General features: G+C 38.5%; 2 protein-coding genes across 26 annotated transcripts in view; one reads left to right on the forward strand and one right to left on the reverse strand.

Moving 5' to 3' along the window:
- The window catches only part of LOC108114218 (protein phosphatase 1 regulatory subunit 12B), a 32,116-nt gene extending 30,396 nt beyond the window's left edge, over window positions 1–1,720 (reverse strand). For 9 of the 23 annotated variants that reach the window (XM_017225062.2, XM_017225060.2, XM_017225058.2 and 6 more), the window contains exons 1-2: window positions 1,437–1,719; window positions 90–852 (exon numbers count right to left, since the gene is read on the reverse strand). In XM_017225062.2, the coding sequence (XP_017080551.1) occupies window positions 90–344 (255 nt within the window). In that variant the 5' untranslated portion in view covers window positions 345–852; window positions 1,437–1,719. Of the gene's footprint in view, window positions 1–89; window positions 853–1,436 lie in introns of all 23 variants that reach the window. The other 14 variants (XR_001772737.2, XM_017225055.2, XM_017225053.2 and 11 more) reach the window with 8 other exon arrangements.
- Window positions 1,721–2,940: 1,220 nt separating this feature from the next.
- Window positions 2,941–16,355, forward strand: LOC108114430 (death-associated inhibitor of apoptosis 1). Of its 3 annotated transcripts, none has more exons than XM_017225420.1 (2): window positions 2,941–3,177; window positions 14,938–16,355. In XM_017225420.1, exon 2 carries the CDS (start codon window positions 15,018–15,020, stop codon window positions 16,299–16,301), a length of 1,284 nt encoding a protein of 427 aa, XP_017080909.1. In that variant the 5' UTR covers window positions 2,941–3,177; window positions 14,938–15,017; the 3' UTR covers window positions 16,302–16,355. The 3 variants fall into 3 exon arrangements, with proteins under 3 accessions (XP_017080909.1, XP_017080908.1, XP_017080910.1); XM_017225419.1 differs by lacking the exon at window positions 2,941–3,177 and adding an exon at window positions 7,970–8,269; XM_017225421.1 differs by lacking the exon at window positions 2,941–3,177 and adding an exon at window positions 14,225–14,317.
- The last annotated feature ends 1,299 nt before the right edge of the window (window positions 16,356–17,654 follow it).

Here is a 17,654-nt window from a genome sequence, read left to right on the forward strand (position 1 = left end):
ATTGATTTGACACTAGAAAGAATATTTCCCACCTAAAGCCTAGAGCCTTAATAGAATGGTATAAGTGAAATGACTTTCGATTGACTCACCTGATGCAGGGCAGTGAGACCATCAACGTTGGCCGTGTTGATATCGGCGCCTTGGTCGAGCAGTTGGACAACCTCGTCCTTATCGCCGGAGAGGCAGGCAGCTAGGAAGACGCAGCCGGAGCTAAACTTAATCCTACGTCCATGCTCGTGACGAGGGGTGGGCGCAGCGCGGTTGGTATCGGACTCATCCCACCGCTTCAGTTGCTCCGCCCGCTTCATCATCGCCGAATTGTTGCGCGCGTCCAGCGAGGACATCTTGGAAGATCCTTTTCTTAGACGATCCTTCAGATAATCCTGCTATTTGGTGCAGAGCACGCGCTCCGTAAGTTCGATCGACCACACCAGATATGTATATCGTTGTTATTTATTGTTCGCTATATCTTGATATTTGTTATTTTGTTTGTTTTTATTGCGTTTTTGTTTGCACTGGGGAATTTGGTTTTGATTTTAATTTTGATTTTGCACTACTATTTATAGAAAATGCTTCACACTTTCGATTTTCGATCACAACTACACTTTTGCTGTTTGTACTACTACTGCTGCTGCTTCTTCTTTTCCTGCTTGCTGATTATTATTATTTTTCGATTTTTCTATTTTCCATGCGTGTGTTTTTGTGTGCGGGGTGTGTGTACGAGTGTGAGATTGCTTTATCAGCCAACTTCTTGGCGTTTTCTTTCCCACTTACTCACACACGGGCAATCTGGAGCGCCTCCTCTCTCTCCCTATCACAAAACAATGATATTTGTTGTTGTTTAACGCGCACCTTTGTTGTTGCATTCAATAGAATTTACACATATTAAATGCGAAAAAGAGGGAGATATAAGGAAGATAAATAATTATTATTGCAAAATAAGAAAATTTTTAATCTGCCTACTTCTGTATTTTACAATTCGTAAATTACAATGTTAAACGAACTTTATTTTCATATCAATTCAAAACACTTGCGGGCATTTTTACAGCCGCTTGTCTTTTTTCACTTTGTTTATCATTCTCCCTTTAGCTGCCTCTCTCTTGCGCACTGACACACACTCATGCAGTTAGGGCTTGCATACAGAGAGCGCGAATAGCAGCGTGTGTGTGTGTTACCAATTTGACATAAATTCAACAGCCGCGACGCTGACGTCGCGAGTAAATAGAACGAAAATGGAAGCCGCGTATTCTTTTTTACGCACCAAAATCGCGTTGATTTTTATGTAATGATGCTAGTTAGCGGTATGCATTAAAGTCCTCGCAATTGCCTATGTAATTATGTAAAGGCATTTTTACATCGCCCCACTCCACACACACAGCAACATTCGCCTCGTACACACACACACATAGCAACACTCGCCTCGAACACACACATACATTGATACACGTATGCCGCACACGCACGTAGAGAAAAATGGATTGCAGTAGAAACTTTTCACACACACCGAAAAACGCCAAACGAAAAACGCACCTTTCCCGCTTAATTTACAGATTTCAGGCGGCTCTTTTTCGATTTATTGGCTGCGGGACGCTTCAGTAAAGCGCTCCTCGTCCGCGAGGCACTGGTATTTCACTTTATTTTGCATATTTTTCTTCGCGTTCAAATCGAATTTCATCCGCACGAAGTTCACAGACCAAAAATTTTTGACGATATGAATCGAAAGGTATTGCGCGGTATATTTTCCATATTTCTTGGCTGGTCACACTGTTTTCTTTGCTTCTTAGCAGGGGCATGTTGATTAACATTTCTGTTATTTATATCGATAATTTTAAAAGCACGCATTGCTGCTATGTATATGATTCGAATGACTTGTTGGCTTTCAATAGGATTTTTATCTTTGACTTGAAACAAAATTGAAGATAGCGCATCGAAGTCTAACAACATTTTTAAACAAATTTTAACACGCCATCTATAAAAGCTCTATAAGATATCGAACATTTCAATCGATAAAATATGGGCGGTATATTTAAAGTTCGAAACAAGTTCCTGAGTTTTTAGAATTTTTAAAAATTTCAGAAGTAAGAACTTAAGAACACAAACAAAAACGGTACATCCACTTCTACTAATCTAGAATTTTACAATTGATTACCTCACCAACAGTACTTATATTAATCACAATTTTAAAACTTTGCTTAATAACAAGTGTAGAAAGGTTATAACAGTTTTATAAGGTTTGTAGCCTTGCTATAGAAGTATCGCAGACCAGAACCTAATGATACATAGAATCGATCTCGTTGAACTTTTTTTCGTTACCGCCTATCGATATAGAATCTTGAGAACTGTGTAACCCTAAGAAGGGAAATTATTTAGAACCAGGGCTAAGGCTTACAGTTGTTAGTAACAACTTGTTACCGTTACAAACATTACTTTGAAATTTAAAATGTTTATTATCTTAAAGCGTTGAAAAGTTGTTTTTATTTTTATTTTGTATATACAATATTTTGTAAATTTTGCCTATTAATACAAGGATGGCAGCTTCGACCAGAATGCAATATTTTTCCGGCCTAATGCCTTTACACCCAGCTTACAACGATAGTTTTACGATAGTAATAAAAAGCGCAAAGTTTAAAGTAAACTATTACAAAATACATTACTGATTAGTTTCAAAAGCTAAAAATAGAGAAATTCAATTTATTTGAATGAGAGAAATATAGATAGAAAATGAGAGAACAGATAACCCACCCTCTAAAATAATTGCGCATTGCTTGGGCGGCAAAAACTATTTGGACCGTTCCGCCCCGCTGATTCTCTCTCTTTCCCCTGTCCGCCCGACCCTCCCCTTCCCCTATAGATATTGAAGCAAAACAAAACAAATGAGAACGTACAACCAAATACCTATAGGAAAGTAGGCTAGGCGACTCTATGAAATACACAGTTTTTGCGTAGTCGCTGCATAAAGCTCAAAGGCACCGGTCGGTGTGTGCACAATCTAGAGTGAAATAAGTTTTATCTTTGCATTCTTGAAAATTTGGACAGTAAAAAGCTTCAACGTTTACTTTGCAATCTTATCGTGTGGCTTTAAAAATAAAGTAAACAAAATACGCTTTCGAGGTCAAAAAAACAAAAGAAAACAACTAATGTTAAATTGATACGTTATCTAGGATTAAAATGTCAACGGTAAGTGTTTTTTTCTTTTGTTTTTTTTTATTTTTTATTTTTTAGTACTAAATGAAGTAATTTGATTTGTTTTGGAATTAAAATTTAAAAGGCTCTCGTAGGGTGTGATTTTATATACAGCATACAGATAGGCGCTGCCGGACTCCCTTTCTCCGTCTAGCACTCCTTTTATTGTATTTCTTCTTGCAACACTTTTGTTTTGTTTCTCTTCATTCATGTCCTCACACACACATAATCACTCCTTTAAAAATGCACACACAAAACACACCTCTCTCTCTCTCTCTCTCTATTTCTATATCCCTCTCTAGAATTATCCAGTCATTTCAAAACTGTATGCAATCTAGAAGCATCCCTCTCTTTATCTCTACCACCCAAACCACCCCACCTGAAATCTATCCATCCTACTCTGACACAAATGGGGTTACATAGGGATATTATCTTTTATATAGTCTAGATTGCTTTATTTCTACTTTGCCGACGCTCAACTCATTCGCATTACATTTCATTCATGATGAAAATACCCCCACCCTATTTCGCCATAAACCCACCCACCCACTCATAGAACGATACTAGAATTTTCCTACTTTTAATTATTGTTCAATGTCATTTCCATTTACATCACAGCGTAGGTTTTAAAGATTGATGTGTTTTTCGCTTATAATCTCGACTGCTTACCTCACTAATTTTCTTAGATTCCCCCCTTCACTAGTTACCGCCAACATTGAGTAAATAAAATAAAAATTAAATTTTTCTAACAACTTCCGGTTCTTATGGCGCCAAGGGCTATCTGAACGATTAGAACTTGAGTGTGAGCCAGATGTTTTTTTTAAACAATTGTCATAACATTCTACTTTTAATCTTTACCTAGTAATTGTGACTGGCTGGCTAGCTTCAATGTTTGATATTTATTAGTAATAAAAATGATTTTCATTTAAAAATGAAGTCTACTGATAAGTTGGGGTCCCCCTGACTTATAATAAATTGTATAAATAAGAGATACGCCCAGAAGCGGTTATATGCATAAGTGTTAACCAAATTTCTGGTTATGTAATACCCATTATGTAACTTCAAGGCAAGTAGTACAAGTTTTATAGTAGAAGAACTTTATAAAACACGTTTACAAGTTATATGATTGTTTTGATGAGTTTTTTTTTATATAAAAAGATAGGCGCCCCTTGACTTTTTTCAGTAAAAACTTATATTTTATTAAGTTTTCCTCCGTAGACCCTTTTAGATTTTGTTTTTTTTTTCTATGGCGTACAAAGTTAGCAAGCATAGTTAGGCTTCATACTTTATTTTATTAAAAAAAAAAACATTTTCATTTATTTAAGCGATTAGAAAGTCAGGGACAAAATGATTTGTCAGTTAAAATAAACGACTTTCCATTTGGGGATTCATAATAAATCTGTTTGCCAATCGTAGAAACGTGTTTTAAAGTCTGTGATGCATTGTCGATGGAATTTATGACTTAAGCTCCATTCGGTCATCTACACATTTAGCAAAGACATCTTTTGATTCAAATTAATTGCTTTGGATATATGTACATAAGTATAGATCCTGCATTTGAAATAAACATATCCGCAGGATACCTCAGTTCAGTAGACTCATTATTGGATTCTTCCACACATCCCCAAAAGATCCTGACAAAGGATCAACGGCAGCTGGCAACGTCATGTGCCGTGCGATCCTTTCACTGGAAACAAACACAATAAGGATAAGGGCCTGCCCGAGGAGCAGATGTTGCTGGTTCTGTTTTTGGGAGATCCTCTGATCGGTTTATTGTGGAATGGCTCGCTTGCAGCTGCCGGCACACGTCCGCAATTGTCGATCCCGTTTTTGGTTTCTAGCCCTGATTGTGGCAGGTAATTATATGGTGGCTGAAAAGGGACCGACAGGCAACGCCAGCACATGTTGTAATAGGTAATAGGCAATCCGATCGAATCGTGCCCAACTCGTTGTTATGACACCTTTTGCCAATTGCCGCGCAAAAGAAGAGAATGAAAAAAAGGCAAAACAGGTTTTCAGGCCGCTGGCTCCATTTGGCTGTCAATTAACAAACCACAGACAAACTAAGCAAAAGCTAGTAAGTAAATTACAGTAGAACGTCCATCATTTGATCTTGTGGATAATACAAATTGAGAATTGTAAAATTGTAAATATCACAATATTTATGCAGATTTTATATCTGAAATGAAAAATGTCTAAAAGTATACTTTTATTTTTTTTTTTTTTATTGTTTTTGTACTGAAACTATAACAAAAAATTTTTAGGTTTTTAATAATAACTTTAAAAAAGACATCGAATGGTGAAAATATATTATTGAAATGGTGCATTCAAGGCATAACTAGAAAATATAAATATCTAAATATAAATCAACATACAGTTATCAAGTTACTATTAACATTTACATTTCACTGCAGCGAATATATACTGTTCTTAAAATAAAGTGTATGGGTGAGCAATCAAAATCACAATAAGCAGCAGCAAGCTGCGGCAAGAACGGAGCGAGTGCAACAACTTTAAAAGGCCTTGCAAGGCCGTTCGGCTCTCAGCCAGGGATTTTAAGCTTAAACTTGTCCGGCGACTTGAGATCCAAACTCTGTGTGGTCAGCGGAGTGATCTTATGAAACAGCTAAATAAACTGAGTTGCCAGAGGCACTCTGCCGCATTATCCATCCGTAAATAGACTATATATCGCCGCCACATTTTCATTTAATTTTTACCAGAAGACCGCCTGCGATAGTGTCGCCTTGCAACATGTCAAAGTCGTCTAGACTCTGCATTTATAGGCAAATTTCTCAAATGCGTCGCGACATCTTCGTGGTAAATTTAGCAGCATGTATTTATAACATCCAAAAAGTTCAACCCGTTTGCGGGCGGTTGCCATATGCACACGTCGCGCACTGTCGACATAGTACTTTCCATAAAATGATTCAAACTTGGCAATCTTTTGTATTTCAGTCCTCGAACGTGTCGGAATTTCCTTTGCGCCATTATTACTAAAATATATATGACTGCCGAGTCATGGGTGCTTAATTAGAAAAGCATGTAGGACTTAGATTAACAATCTTTTCTTATCTGTTAAAATAGAACTTATTTAGGAAATACACGTAAGCGTAAAAATGCTATCTTAGAAAGCAGAAACAAAGCTTGTCATAGTACAACTCTATTTGTTTTACAAACGACTGTAATATCTTCGCTTGAACGATAAAATTTTCCTTGTTTAACAAATAAAAACTTTTCTATTAGCTCATAGAAATGTGTCATAGGACATCTAAACAGACAATTCCTTAGAAATACTATAGTATTGATAAGAAAAAATGCCCCAGAGACTAGATACTGAAAACAGACTTAAAAATAATGATTCATTTTATATTTTTAAAGTTCTTTAAAGTTTTTTAAAGTTTGAATTTATATTTTTAAACCTTTTTTGAACAATCTTGTTCATTGTTATACTTTTGAAACAAAATATTATCCGACAAAAATACATATATGTATGCTTAGAAAGCGTGACACTAAAATATTACGATAAGATACCACCGCAATAGATTAAAAATCAGAGCAAGATATATTTCTGGTTTTACCTACGTATGTAGGTATCTATTTTGTAATTTGTAAAAGAGTAAGCGAATTCTACTAAGGAAAAAAAAAATTTTTGGGGAGTTTTCAATAAATATGTAAAATTAGGATCCTACTCAAAAGTTTTAAATTCTTCTTAAAAAAATAATGGAAAACTAATGAATAAAGTTTAAAAATATTCCGATAAAAAAATTTTTTGAGCAGGAGAGCATCTTCGAGTTTATTCTTCTGCCTTTCGTGATAAGAAACGTCAGGATATTTCCAGGTGCCCTATGGAAGACAAGACAGGTAAATGAGAGAGTGAGATGGTGAGGGAACGGGGTGAAAAGTTTTCACTGAAAACACATAAAAATGCAGCTGCTGTCTTTTGTCTCTCTCTCCTTCCCTCTCGCTGCGTCTGGAAGGAACCATTTCTACCGAGAGAGAAACTGAGACGAGAGCCCAAAAAATGCAGTGCATTGACACGCGCCACTTTGATGTTGTGGCGCATGCTCTGCGCTCTCGTTGTGTAGTGTAAAAATCAATGATCCTGGTCTGCTTTAACGAGTGCGATAGAGATAACCATAACGCCAACTTTTTTACGGTTATTACGGCTTGCGTACTAATACTAGTCGTAGTACAACAACACTATGCGATTCTTATTACTCAGATAAATAATTAACTTTTAAAATATAATATACTTTTTGGTTTTATATAAAGCCAACCAAGGAAATTTACAGGTCGTGAAGGTTTTTCCAAAATTACAGCATGGTATAGGCTGAATGAGCAACTGCATTCAAAACTCTCCCTCTCGTTCACGCTCATATGCATGTCCTTTCAGATACTGGCAGTGTTGATGAATGACCATACAAAATTGGTTAGATAAAGTTAAAAAAAAAAAAAAAAATTTAGTAAAATCACAAATATTAGCTTTGTTGCGTTTTTAAATAATATTTTAAACATAGGGAAGGCTTTAAAATTTGTTTGGTCGAGATTTTTTTACGACTCAGAACCGAGATTTCGGAATTTTATAAGTTCCTCTCTTTATTTTTTTTTTATAAAATGTATCTCTAAATATAGTTGAGCTTTATTAATAAATATATAAAATATTTTCAAAGTAAGAAGTAAGAATTACACGGAACCAAAACGAGCCAAAAAAAGATATTTTAGCTATTTTCCCGCCAGGCAGAGCAGCTGCTATCGTAAAGTGGCTTCGGGTTTGTTCGTCTGGTTAGGTCGTTTCAGTTCGGAGTCGCAACTCAACACGTACAGACGGGATGGATTAGCTGTTTGCTCTCTAAATAAAAATTTATGCATTTAAAGCTAGAATAAAGTACAAAAACAAATTATTTACGGACTCAATTGTGATAGTTGGCTTTGGAATAGTCAACGGCAACAGAACTTAAAAATATATCGGAGAACGTGTGCTTGTTAAAGTCAATTGTAACTGTGAAAGCGCACAATCGAATCTCAAAGCAGAGGAAAATTATAAAGAAAACTTGAGTTTTTCACGAAAAAGAGAAAAGCCTTCAAGGTAAGCTGAAGTCCATAGAGTACAATTTTGTGAACCGAAATCGTATTTAACCCCAAAAACATGTAATGGAAACGTGACATCAGACGGCAGCACCAAAAGTTAACTTATATTTTTATTTGCTTCTCTCGTACACACTCAAAGGCACACATACATAGATGTACAATACATTATCTGGGGAAAAAAACCGCGCATACAAGCATAAAAGTGTCCACAAGACAAATTTGTCGCATCCGATTTTATTGTAAACAAAAAGTTGTTTACATTTTAAGGCCTATATTGGTTAGTGATAAAAAGTAAACATAGGATTACAAAACTTAATATTCAGCATCGGTCAAGGCACTTTTTATTTTGTTAAATAAATTAAAATCGATTTCTTAATTTTCGTCGGCTGGTGCTGCCGTTGTTTGTGTTCCCGTTTCGTTCTCCCTTTCTCGCTCGCTCTCCGACGACTACAGCGAGAGATTGTTTCATGAAAAGATGGCGACCGTAGAGTTGCTAAATACGGGCAGTGTTGTTTTACTCTAAATTATTTACAAATTTAATCAATTTTGTTTAAACAGCAAATTTTGCAAACATTTTTTGTTTTATTAAAAAAAAACTTAAAATGACACATCATTATTTGCATTGCTGTTCATGCTGTCGAAATGTGAAACTTTCCGCCATATGGTAACCCTCTTTCCACATCGAGTGATTTCATACAAAATTCCATTCCCCGCACTTCCCCTTCGATCATCACAACTCTTTTTAAAAACAACATTCTCAATTGGGCATAATGTAGATGGAGAAGAATAAGGGGCGGTTATTGTACCATACAATGCCATTAATTTTGTATTCATCCGAAATTCGGACTACGCAATATACTGTATACATCTACTGTTTAAATTCGGCGATGACTGCAATATCTAAAATATTTCAGTTTACCCAGTTTTTAGCAGATTCGAAGGTCATTTTATGTGTCATCCAATCATTAGTAGAGAACTCCGTCATGTTCCAAATAAGTTAAATTGGTTTCGACACGGAAAACCAATTGGGACCTATTTTTATCGTCATATGATGGCTTAAAGTTGTCTATAATTAATTAAACTGGGACAAACAATATGACTCAAAAAAACCTTCCTAAAGTCTATACTTTTTATATATTTTGATTTTTCCAATTTACATGGGCTATACAGCTAAAGCATTTCTTCCGTGCATCTGAATAAACAGATGACGCGTCAGTTCTCTGGGTATATACACATATGTACTTTACTCCATACGATATACGATTACACTATGTGTAAGGCACTTCCTCTTTTACGCACACACTGAGTCCCATAATCCGTACCAACCCACCACCACCACCGATTCCGGTCTATGGGGCATTAGCTCTTTGTCTGACACATCCGCCAACGGAAGTGGTGCACTCATGCGTGTTTTCCACTCTACAGAAATGGAGAGAAAAAGAGTCCAAGTATAATGGTAAAATGTTGAGAAACCATTGCCACAGAGACGAGCTCAAAAACAAAAAACCGTTTGAGCTGTTGCCGATTTTCACTATGCTCTTTATTCGCGCCGAGTGCAGTTTATTTTTTGCGCACTGTGCCGCTTTTTATGCTTCATTGCTTTGAACTTTTGCGCTGCCAAACAAAGAGAAAGTCTCGCCAGTCTCTCATTTTCTCAACTCCACGGAGCCGAGCTTCAATTTACAGCTGAATACAGTTTAACTTCCATAGCTCAAACTCAATTATCGGAACATTCTGCAAAAATAACAACTATATTATAGATAACTATAAAATAACTATAAAAATACTGAATTAAACTTGTTATTCAATATTATTTTTATCTTTGAAATTACGGAACCGTATTAATCGTAATATAAAGACTTAATTTATTAATACTCTTAAGGATATTCCTTATAGGGTATCTGGGTTATGGCCCGTATTTTTCGCTGGCTACGTTGCCACAACTTTATCCATTATCTTCGCCGCACCCACACACCATCGACGGTGGTCCCTGCGCCCACATTTTCCACTCCCACGAATCGAGTTTCGAGTCCAGTCGAGACAATTCGTTTATAAAACGATAGATAAGGTGCTTAATAAACAACAAACAGTTCTCACGTAAATGCTGGGAGTAGAATTTTCCCGAAATGAGAATAGAGCCTATTGTCTGTCCTGTCCTCTACTGAGTTCCATTCGTTATCGGCAGCAGACGCGACTGCAATCAGTACATGAATGGAAATGGACCAAGGCGGCCCTTGAAAGAGGAGATGGAGATGCAGAAGACGATCCCGAACCAGACTAGGCATAAGATGAAGAAAATTATATTTCGGAATTCCCAGAATTCTCGATGAACGTTGCTGGATGCCAAGCTGAATCATCTCGTCGCCCCCACGACCTTTGAGCCTGCGCCGCGTGAAAAACGACCTTTCAGCCATTATTTCCACTAACGAGGCATCTCTCCTCCCCTGATCTTCATCTCACTTTTCCCTGAGATCGTACCCACATTCCAAGTCCCATAGAGATGCTGCTATGATAAATGTCTTGCCATCTCTATCGCACACGACTTGACTTTGGGTTTGAGAAAATTCTTTTTCCTGGTTGGTTTTTCTAGGAAAAACGCTGGCGGCGGCGTCGGAGGTTCTATGGCTTTGAACCACGCCGCCGTTAGTTTTTTGGACAATCGATCAATGTTCAATAGGAAAGAGGAGAGGAGAATAGCTTGGGAAGAGAAGAAAGAGAGGGAAATATGTATATGGTATGGGTTCGAGCCGATCTTAATGCATTCTTTAGCAGCTCGGATCGGGGCGCATTTATTATGATTACAATATTGCCCTTTGTTGGCCAGCATCCCAGAATTGTTGTTGTTGTTGTTTCATCTCTGTTTTCTTCTCGTATTATCGACGTCGGCGGTCGTTTTGTTGCTGCATTTCTTGGAAGGCCACAGCACGCACGCACACATTTTCATATAGTACATATATACGTACGCACGTACATACATACGTATGCACGTACATACGCACATAAAGAATCATGGAGGAATGTTCTTTGTGTGTGTTGCATTTATTTATTTTTCTGCATCCTCCCGTATATGCCTCTTCCTCATCTTCGTCTTCGGATTCTTCCACTTCGAATTCTTCCTCTTCATCTTGAGCACGATGACGACTCATGCAAAAGGAGCAGGGGTACCTTCTCTCTCGTTCTGCGATCTCCTCTTTTAACCCTAGCTTGGTGTTGTTTTTGTTGTTGTTGTCATATCTGGTATCACAGCATTCCAATCTCTGCTTTTTTTTTAACGAAGACAACAACAAAAAGAATGGTAAAGTGTTTATAATAGTTTCCCACAGTCGAGCTCATGTCTCCGGGGCTCCCAAGGTACAATCAAAACAGCTGTGGTCATTAGCATAGTTTTAAAATTGGTTTAATAAACTTATTATATCAGTAAGCAAGTAAATCTATTCCCTTTCAAATAATATTTACTTATAATTGAAAATTAAAATTAAAAAAATTTTTTTAGGTTTAATAATTATAATTGGGGTTTTACTGTAACGGAACATGATTAGAAATATTCAAGATAATATTCCAGGATTCTCCATTTTATATTTGAACTATTTACCAACTAAAAAAATGTTAATTCTTAAAGTTAACTACTCGTTCTCTTATTTTGCCCTCGTCTGTAGTTACAGAACACAGACCTTTACCACGGCTTTGGACCTCTGCGGTTACCTTCACTTACTCCAACGATAATAGCAACATAAAAACTCCAATCACTTCTGCCCAGCTTTACTACTTACAGACTGGGAACGGAATGAACTGGCCTGGCTTGGCTGGTTGGCTGGCTGGCTGGCTGCTTGCTGGCTTGCTTATTCCAATCAGAAAACCCGAAAGGTAGCTCCAACTCAGCTCCAATCCAACTCCAACTCCAGTTTGATTTTTATGTGGCGAAGTTTTGTAGAAAAGTTGCCTGACAGCATTCCATTGTAGGTTCGTTTTTGGTCTTGTCTTTCGTGTTCGTTTGTTCTTCTGTTTTCTGTTTGTTGCCTTGCCTTGCCTCCTGGGCCTAGCCTTTTGCTTTGGCCTTTGATTATGATTTTCTTTGCAGCGGCGAGGTATTTTCTTCTGGTTTTGTGGGACCGAGCGTTGTTGTTGTGCTTCCATGCCATTCATGTGCCGCCCAGGAGGCCTTGTCTTTTCAGTCGGTCTTCGGTTGGTGTTGGGTGAAGGCGCTACTCACGGTTTATCCATCGCGTACATAGTATATATTATAGTAGTTTCCTGTTTTCATCGCAAAAGTTAACTTAAATTTGATTAAAATTCATTTTAAAGTTCAGCGAGTTTGTTGTATTTTGAACGACACTGGTAAGTGCTAAAGTACCCTGCATAATTCAGTAAATGCAATTGTCTGGCTTTTGAACTTTTTACGGAATTTCCTGATAGCCCTGGTGGAAATATCAATAGTCGGTTTTCATTACAATTGTTAATCGGTTTGGAATTTTTATTAAAAGAGCATTTATCTTGAAAGCATTACACTGTAAATTAAATGGATTGAGTTTAAGATTCTGAAAATTTGCCATACCCTATATCAGGGTAGACAAATTGTAATTACAATCGCAGACAGCATCTCGAGCTGGCTGCTCCACTTCAAAAACAATGCGCAATCTCTGCACAGAAACAGACCCCCACCTATAGCATCCCCCGATCAAAAGCATCATGAAGCTCCTCCGTATATATCCCCAGATCCAGAAGTCCGCATTTGTAATTTACAATTGCTTTTGTTTTTGCTGCACTTTATGTGTACTTTTTTCTTTCTCACTGCGCTCTGTGCTGCACTCTGTTTTTCCCTGTGGTTAGTTGTTTTTCCCATTGATGGTTTCATCTTTGCATCAGATGGCTGTCTCGCTTGCACCAGAAGGCTTCCAATATGCAGTTTATGCTGCGCTTTATGCTGCAAGTCGAGCTCCTTCATGGTGGTGGTGTGCTGGAGTCGACGAGTGCGCCGTCGCCAAAGTGGTTTGACTGCATTCCATTAAAACTTTCTCACAGTCGGCTAGCTTGGAGTGCTCCACAGTGCACTGGCACTGCCCGATGGCCCCCTTGCCCTCTAGCACCACCATAGCCCCAAACCGCTCGATACGTTGCAATTGTTTGGCGAGTTTGGCTGGTTTGTGGTTGAAATTTGGACTTTGAACACGGTGCCCAACTCAGCGGTCGTGCTGAGTTTTTGCTGTTTGCTGGTGGCCCAGGCGGGTAAATGTCGAAAAGCGTCTGTACAATATCTTTTGAGGAGACCACCGCAGATGCAGTTTAAGTCCCCAGGCAACAGTCGATTGCCACCAAAGAGAGGTTATCGATAGAAAGAAAAGTTTTTGGCGTATTGTTTCCTCATTGAAAAGGAAAACATCGACAGAGGCATCTGTCAAAAAATAGTTTACATTTTATCTCTTAACTTTTCACAAAATATGTTTTTGGTCAAGGATTCTTTATTGCATACTTTTTGGTTATCGATTTATTACCAATGATTTCAATACTCCGATTGCCAACACCCGATAAATTTACTTGGGAACTACAAAAGCTTTTATAATCTTACTCTAAGGGTGCAATCAAATCATAGACGCCTTTTCGCAATTCTTATTGAAATTATGGTCTTGATGAGTCAGATCGAGAATCGTTATCGGGCAATGGACAGGCGCCACCACCACCACAACCATCCACTGTTCCACGAAAAAGCCACCCACACAAGCACTCGTTTTTTGCTAACTGAGATTCGGCGCACTGCGAAAACGAGCGGTTGTAACATTGCGTACTCTATAAACTACGTATATTTTTTTCGATTGCAACTCGGGAGTTTTCCTTGAAAAGGAAAAACCACCCTTGACTCGAGTGCGAGCGGGACAACTGCTGTTTTCCATCAGCTAAGGGCTCTTAAAGTTCGTTGATGCTGCATCTCCAGTTTCTTGAACTGCGTTTCAGTTTTTCCTAGCAGTGTACATACACATTCTGAAAAACGTAGATGTGCGACCAAAGTGTCTATCGTGTTAAAAGAACAAATATTTTAGATATCAAAACAAAGGTATTAATAAAGTTATAAAGTGATTGAACAAATTTTTAGATCGATAAGGACATTGATAACCAGTTAAAATTCTTCGTATATTAAACAATCGCCACGATTAAATGTGCTCATAGAATAGGTTTTGCGAAGTGTCTATATTTCGTTTACGTATGTATGTTCTATGGAAATTTTATACTGGAAAAATTGATTGGTTTCACTTTATTACTATTTTGTTGATAAGAAAAAATGTCAAAACAAGTTTCGCCTTTCTGATTAAATAATACTAATATTATTTTCCAGGAAAGGGTATTACTCAAGTTCTTACCTTTGTAATTCATAATACCTTTTGTATTTCATAATATAAGTCGTAAAAAAAAGTAAAAAAAAAGTTAATTTAGTTTTGTAATCTTAATTATATTTTTGTTTTTAAAACTATGTGGTTGTTCCACTGTTTTTAGTCTCAGTGAAACGATAACTTATCTCGCAACCTTATCATTAATTGCTTAAACTCAAGTCGGGGAGGTAAACCAGTTGTTCATGAGCCTTCCACGAGATTCCTTTTATCAATATGATAGCGCCTATCTGGACGTTCTATAAAGACTTTATATTTATAGACCTTTTCTTTCTTTACTTAATTTCAGTTTGGAATTCAGAGGGAAACGACCGGAGAAGCATTTAAGAATCAGCCATCTAGAGGATATAACAAAACGCTGAACTCAAAATGGTTTCTATAGTATCTGAGCATCCGTCTTATGGACCTAGCGGTTACGATCTAGTTAATGATCAGGTGGATAACAACACAAACGCGACGCGACTATTTAAAAATAATATCTGCAACATCTACAACATGAACCACGAGGAGGCGCGCCTAAAGACCTTTGAACACTGGCCACTGGACTGGCTAGATAAACATCAGCTGGCCCAGACTGGCTTATACTTTACCCAACAGGACGACAAAGTAAAATGTTTTTTTTGCGGTGTGGAAATCGGACGGTGGGAGCCGGAGGATCAACCTGTGCCAGAACATCAACGATGGTCGCCCAATTGCCCGCTGTTGCGCCGACGCACAACCAGCAATGTACCGATCAATGGCGAAGCATTGGATCGCGTCCTGCCGCCTATAAGCTACGATATCTGCGGTGCCAACGACTCGACAACGACTGTGGAGCTAAGAGAGAATGCCTACGCAGAAGGACGCATCCCAAGGTCGCAGTTGATCCAGTCGATAGGCGTCAATACAGCGAGTGCGGCAGCCACTGTTGCCGAAACATCCCCGCCAATAAGCTCCACCGCCACCCGTACATCGACAGCCACCCAGGCCAATGGCGATGTCCAGCCGGAATCGTGTTATCACGGAGCTGGCAATTATTATCCCGAGTACCCCGAGTATACCTTGGAATCAGCGCGACTGCGCACCTTCGAGGCGTGGCCAAGAAATCTAAAGCAAAAGCCCCACCAGCTGGCCGAGGCGGGTTTCTTTTATACGGGCGTTGGAGATCGCGTCCGCTGCTTCAGTTGCGGTGGTGGTCTCAAGGATTGGGACGACAACGACGAGCCCTGGGAACAGCACGCCTTGTGGCTAAATCAGTGCCGTTTCGTCAAACTGATAAAGGGTCAACTGTATATCGATACGGTGGCCGCCAAACCAGAGCCAGCCAAAGAGAAGGAGAGTTCGGCAGTAGTCGATGTTGTCAGCGGTCAGATAGCGGAAGAGGAAGGATCAGAGGCGACCAGTTCGGGGGATGTGCCCCCGTCTGTGATTCCCACGGCGGCCACCCGCATCTTCGACAAGATTCAGGAGACAGCAGCGGCGGTTCCGTTAACGAACAACAGCTCTTCCATACCCGAAGAGAAACTATGCAAGATCTGCTACGGTGCCGAGTACAATACGGCATTCCTGCCCTGCGGTCATGTGGTGGCCTGCGCCAAGTGCGCCTCCTCCGTGACCAAATGTCCGCTGTGCCGGAAACCCTTTACCGATGTGATGCGTGTATATTTTTCTTAAGAACTATAACGTGGACCAAAGTCCACAAGATAAATATAAACATGACAAAATTAATTATCAAATGTGTTAATCAAAAGTGTAAGAAAGAATGGGGCGGCCGGCGATTGAAACGGCCAGCTGTTGGGCAACCTGGCAGCTGGCCGTTGTCTTTAGCAAGATCATGTAGCCTGGTAGATATGTTAAGACTCCAATATAATATTAGTTTAGATCTGCACTTATGCGTTATTTATAATAAAACTAACATATTAACGAAAAGCCAATGTCGTTTGTCATATTGGGTGTGTGAGGGATTAATTACAGAAAAGCGTCGACGACAGTTCCGCGTCGATGAGCTCACAACCAGGCACAGAGTATCATCAAGGGGAATTACAAATGCTGATTGGATTTCAAGAGCACACATACGGATGGATTGGCTTTCTGGAATTAAACATTATTCGCTGTAGATTATTTTTATGACACATATTTATTAAGAAATCCATATTCTGCTATGCATGATATCAGAACTAAAAAAAATAAGAAAAATTAAAGAACTTTCATCGAAAAGTCTGTACGATTAAAATATCAACAAAGAGAAAATTTAAAACGCCATTGCTAAGCCATTCTATTGCTTTAATAAAAGATACGGCAAATATAAATTGCCATTGTAAGTTTTAACAGTTCAGGTATTTATCAGTTTAAAATAATCCGGATTGTACTGTCTTATCAGTCGTTGGACTTATAAAGGGCGAGCAGTTAATCATTTGCCCACGCCTAAACAAAGTGCATTCAACTGCAATTAAAACTGCATTGCGGTGACAAATCTCGGTTCTTTGTTTCGTTTATCAAGCTATAAGGATGCTCAAATTTCAGGTTTCGGATGATGGGGCTTTTGAGCTTTTTTTTATTGGGAGTTCAGATTCGGATTCAAGCGTTTTCAACTTCATCAGATAAGCTTGCAGTGCATTTCAATTAGTTCAGTGCGATCGGAGAGATCCGGTTTCGGATTAGCCAAGGTGAGAAATGCAGCATACCCTGTAAGCTGGAAAGTACAAGTTATTGTTTGCCTCACCCTATATGCATATGGATTTGCAATCCAACTGCACACGTGCCTAGATAGCAGCCTCATTGAAATTTATTTTTACGAAATACCTGAATGAATGAAACATTTACCTGAGTCATCAGTTCTGAGAACTGGTAAAAAAATGTCACAGTAAGTGAAATAGTAATTTGCTAGTAAGCTGCAAATATTACACTTCATAACTGGAATGGCATTTGACAGTCTATATTATGCAAATAAGTGATCTAGATTCTTATTGACCTTAGATTGCGTGAGGTTTTCAATTAGCTGGCGAAGGCCCCTTTTCAAATTGCCTT

The sequence above is a fragment of the Drosophila eugracilis genome, unplaced genomic scaffold, assembly GCF_018153835.1.
Source record: "Drosophila eugracilis isolate 14026-0451.02 unplaced genomic scaffold, ASM1815383v1 contig_2154, whole genome shotgun sequence".
In the NCBI taxonomy this organism is placed as follows: domain Eukaryota; kingdom Metazoa; phylum Arthropoda; class Insecta; order Diptera; family Drosophilidae; genus Drosophila; species Drosophila eugracilis.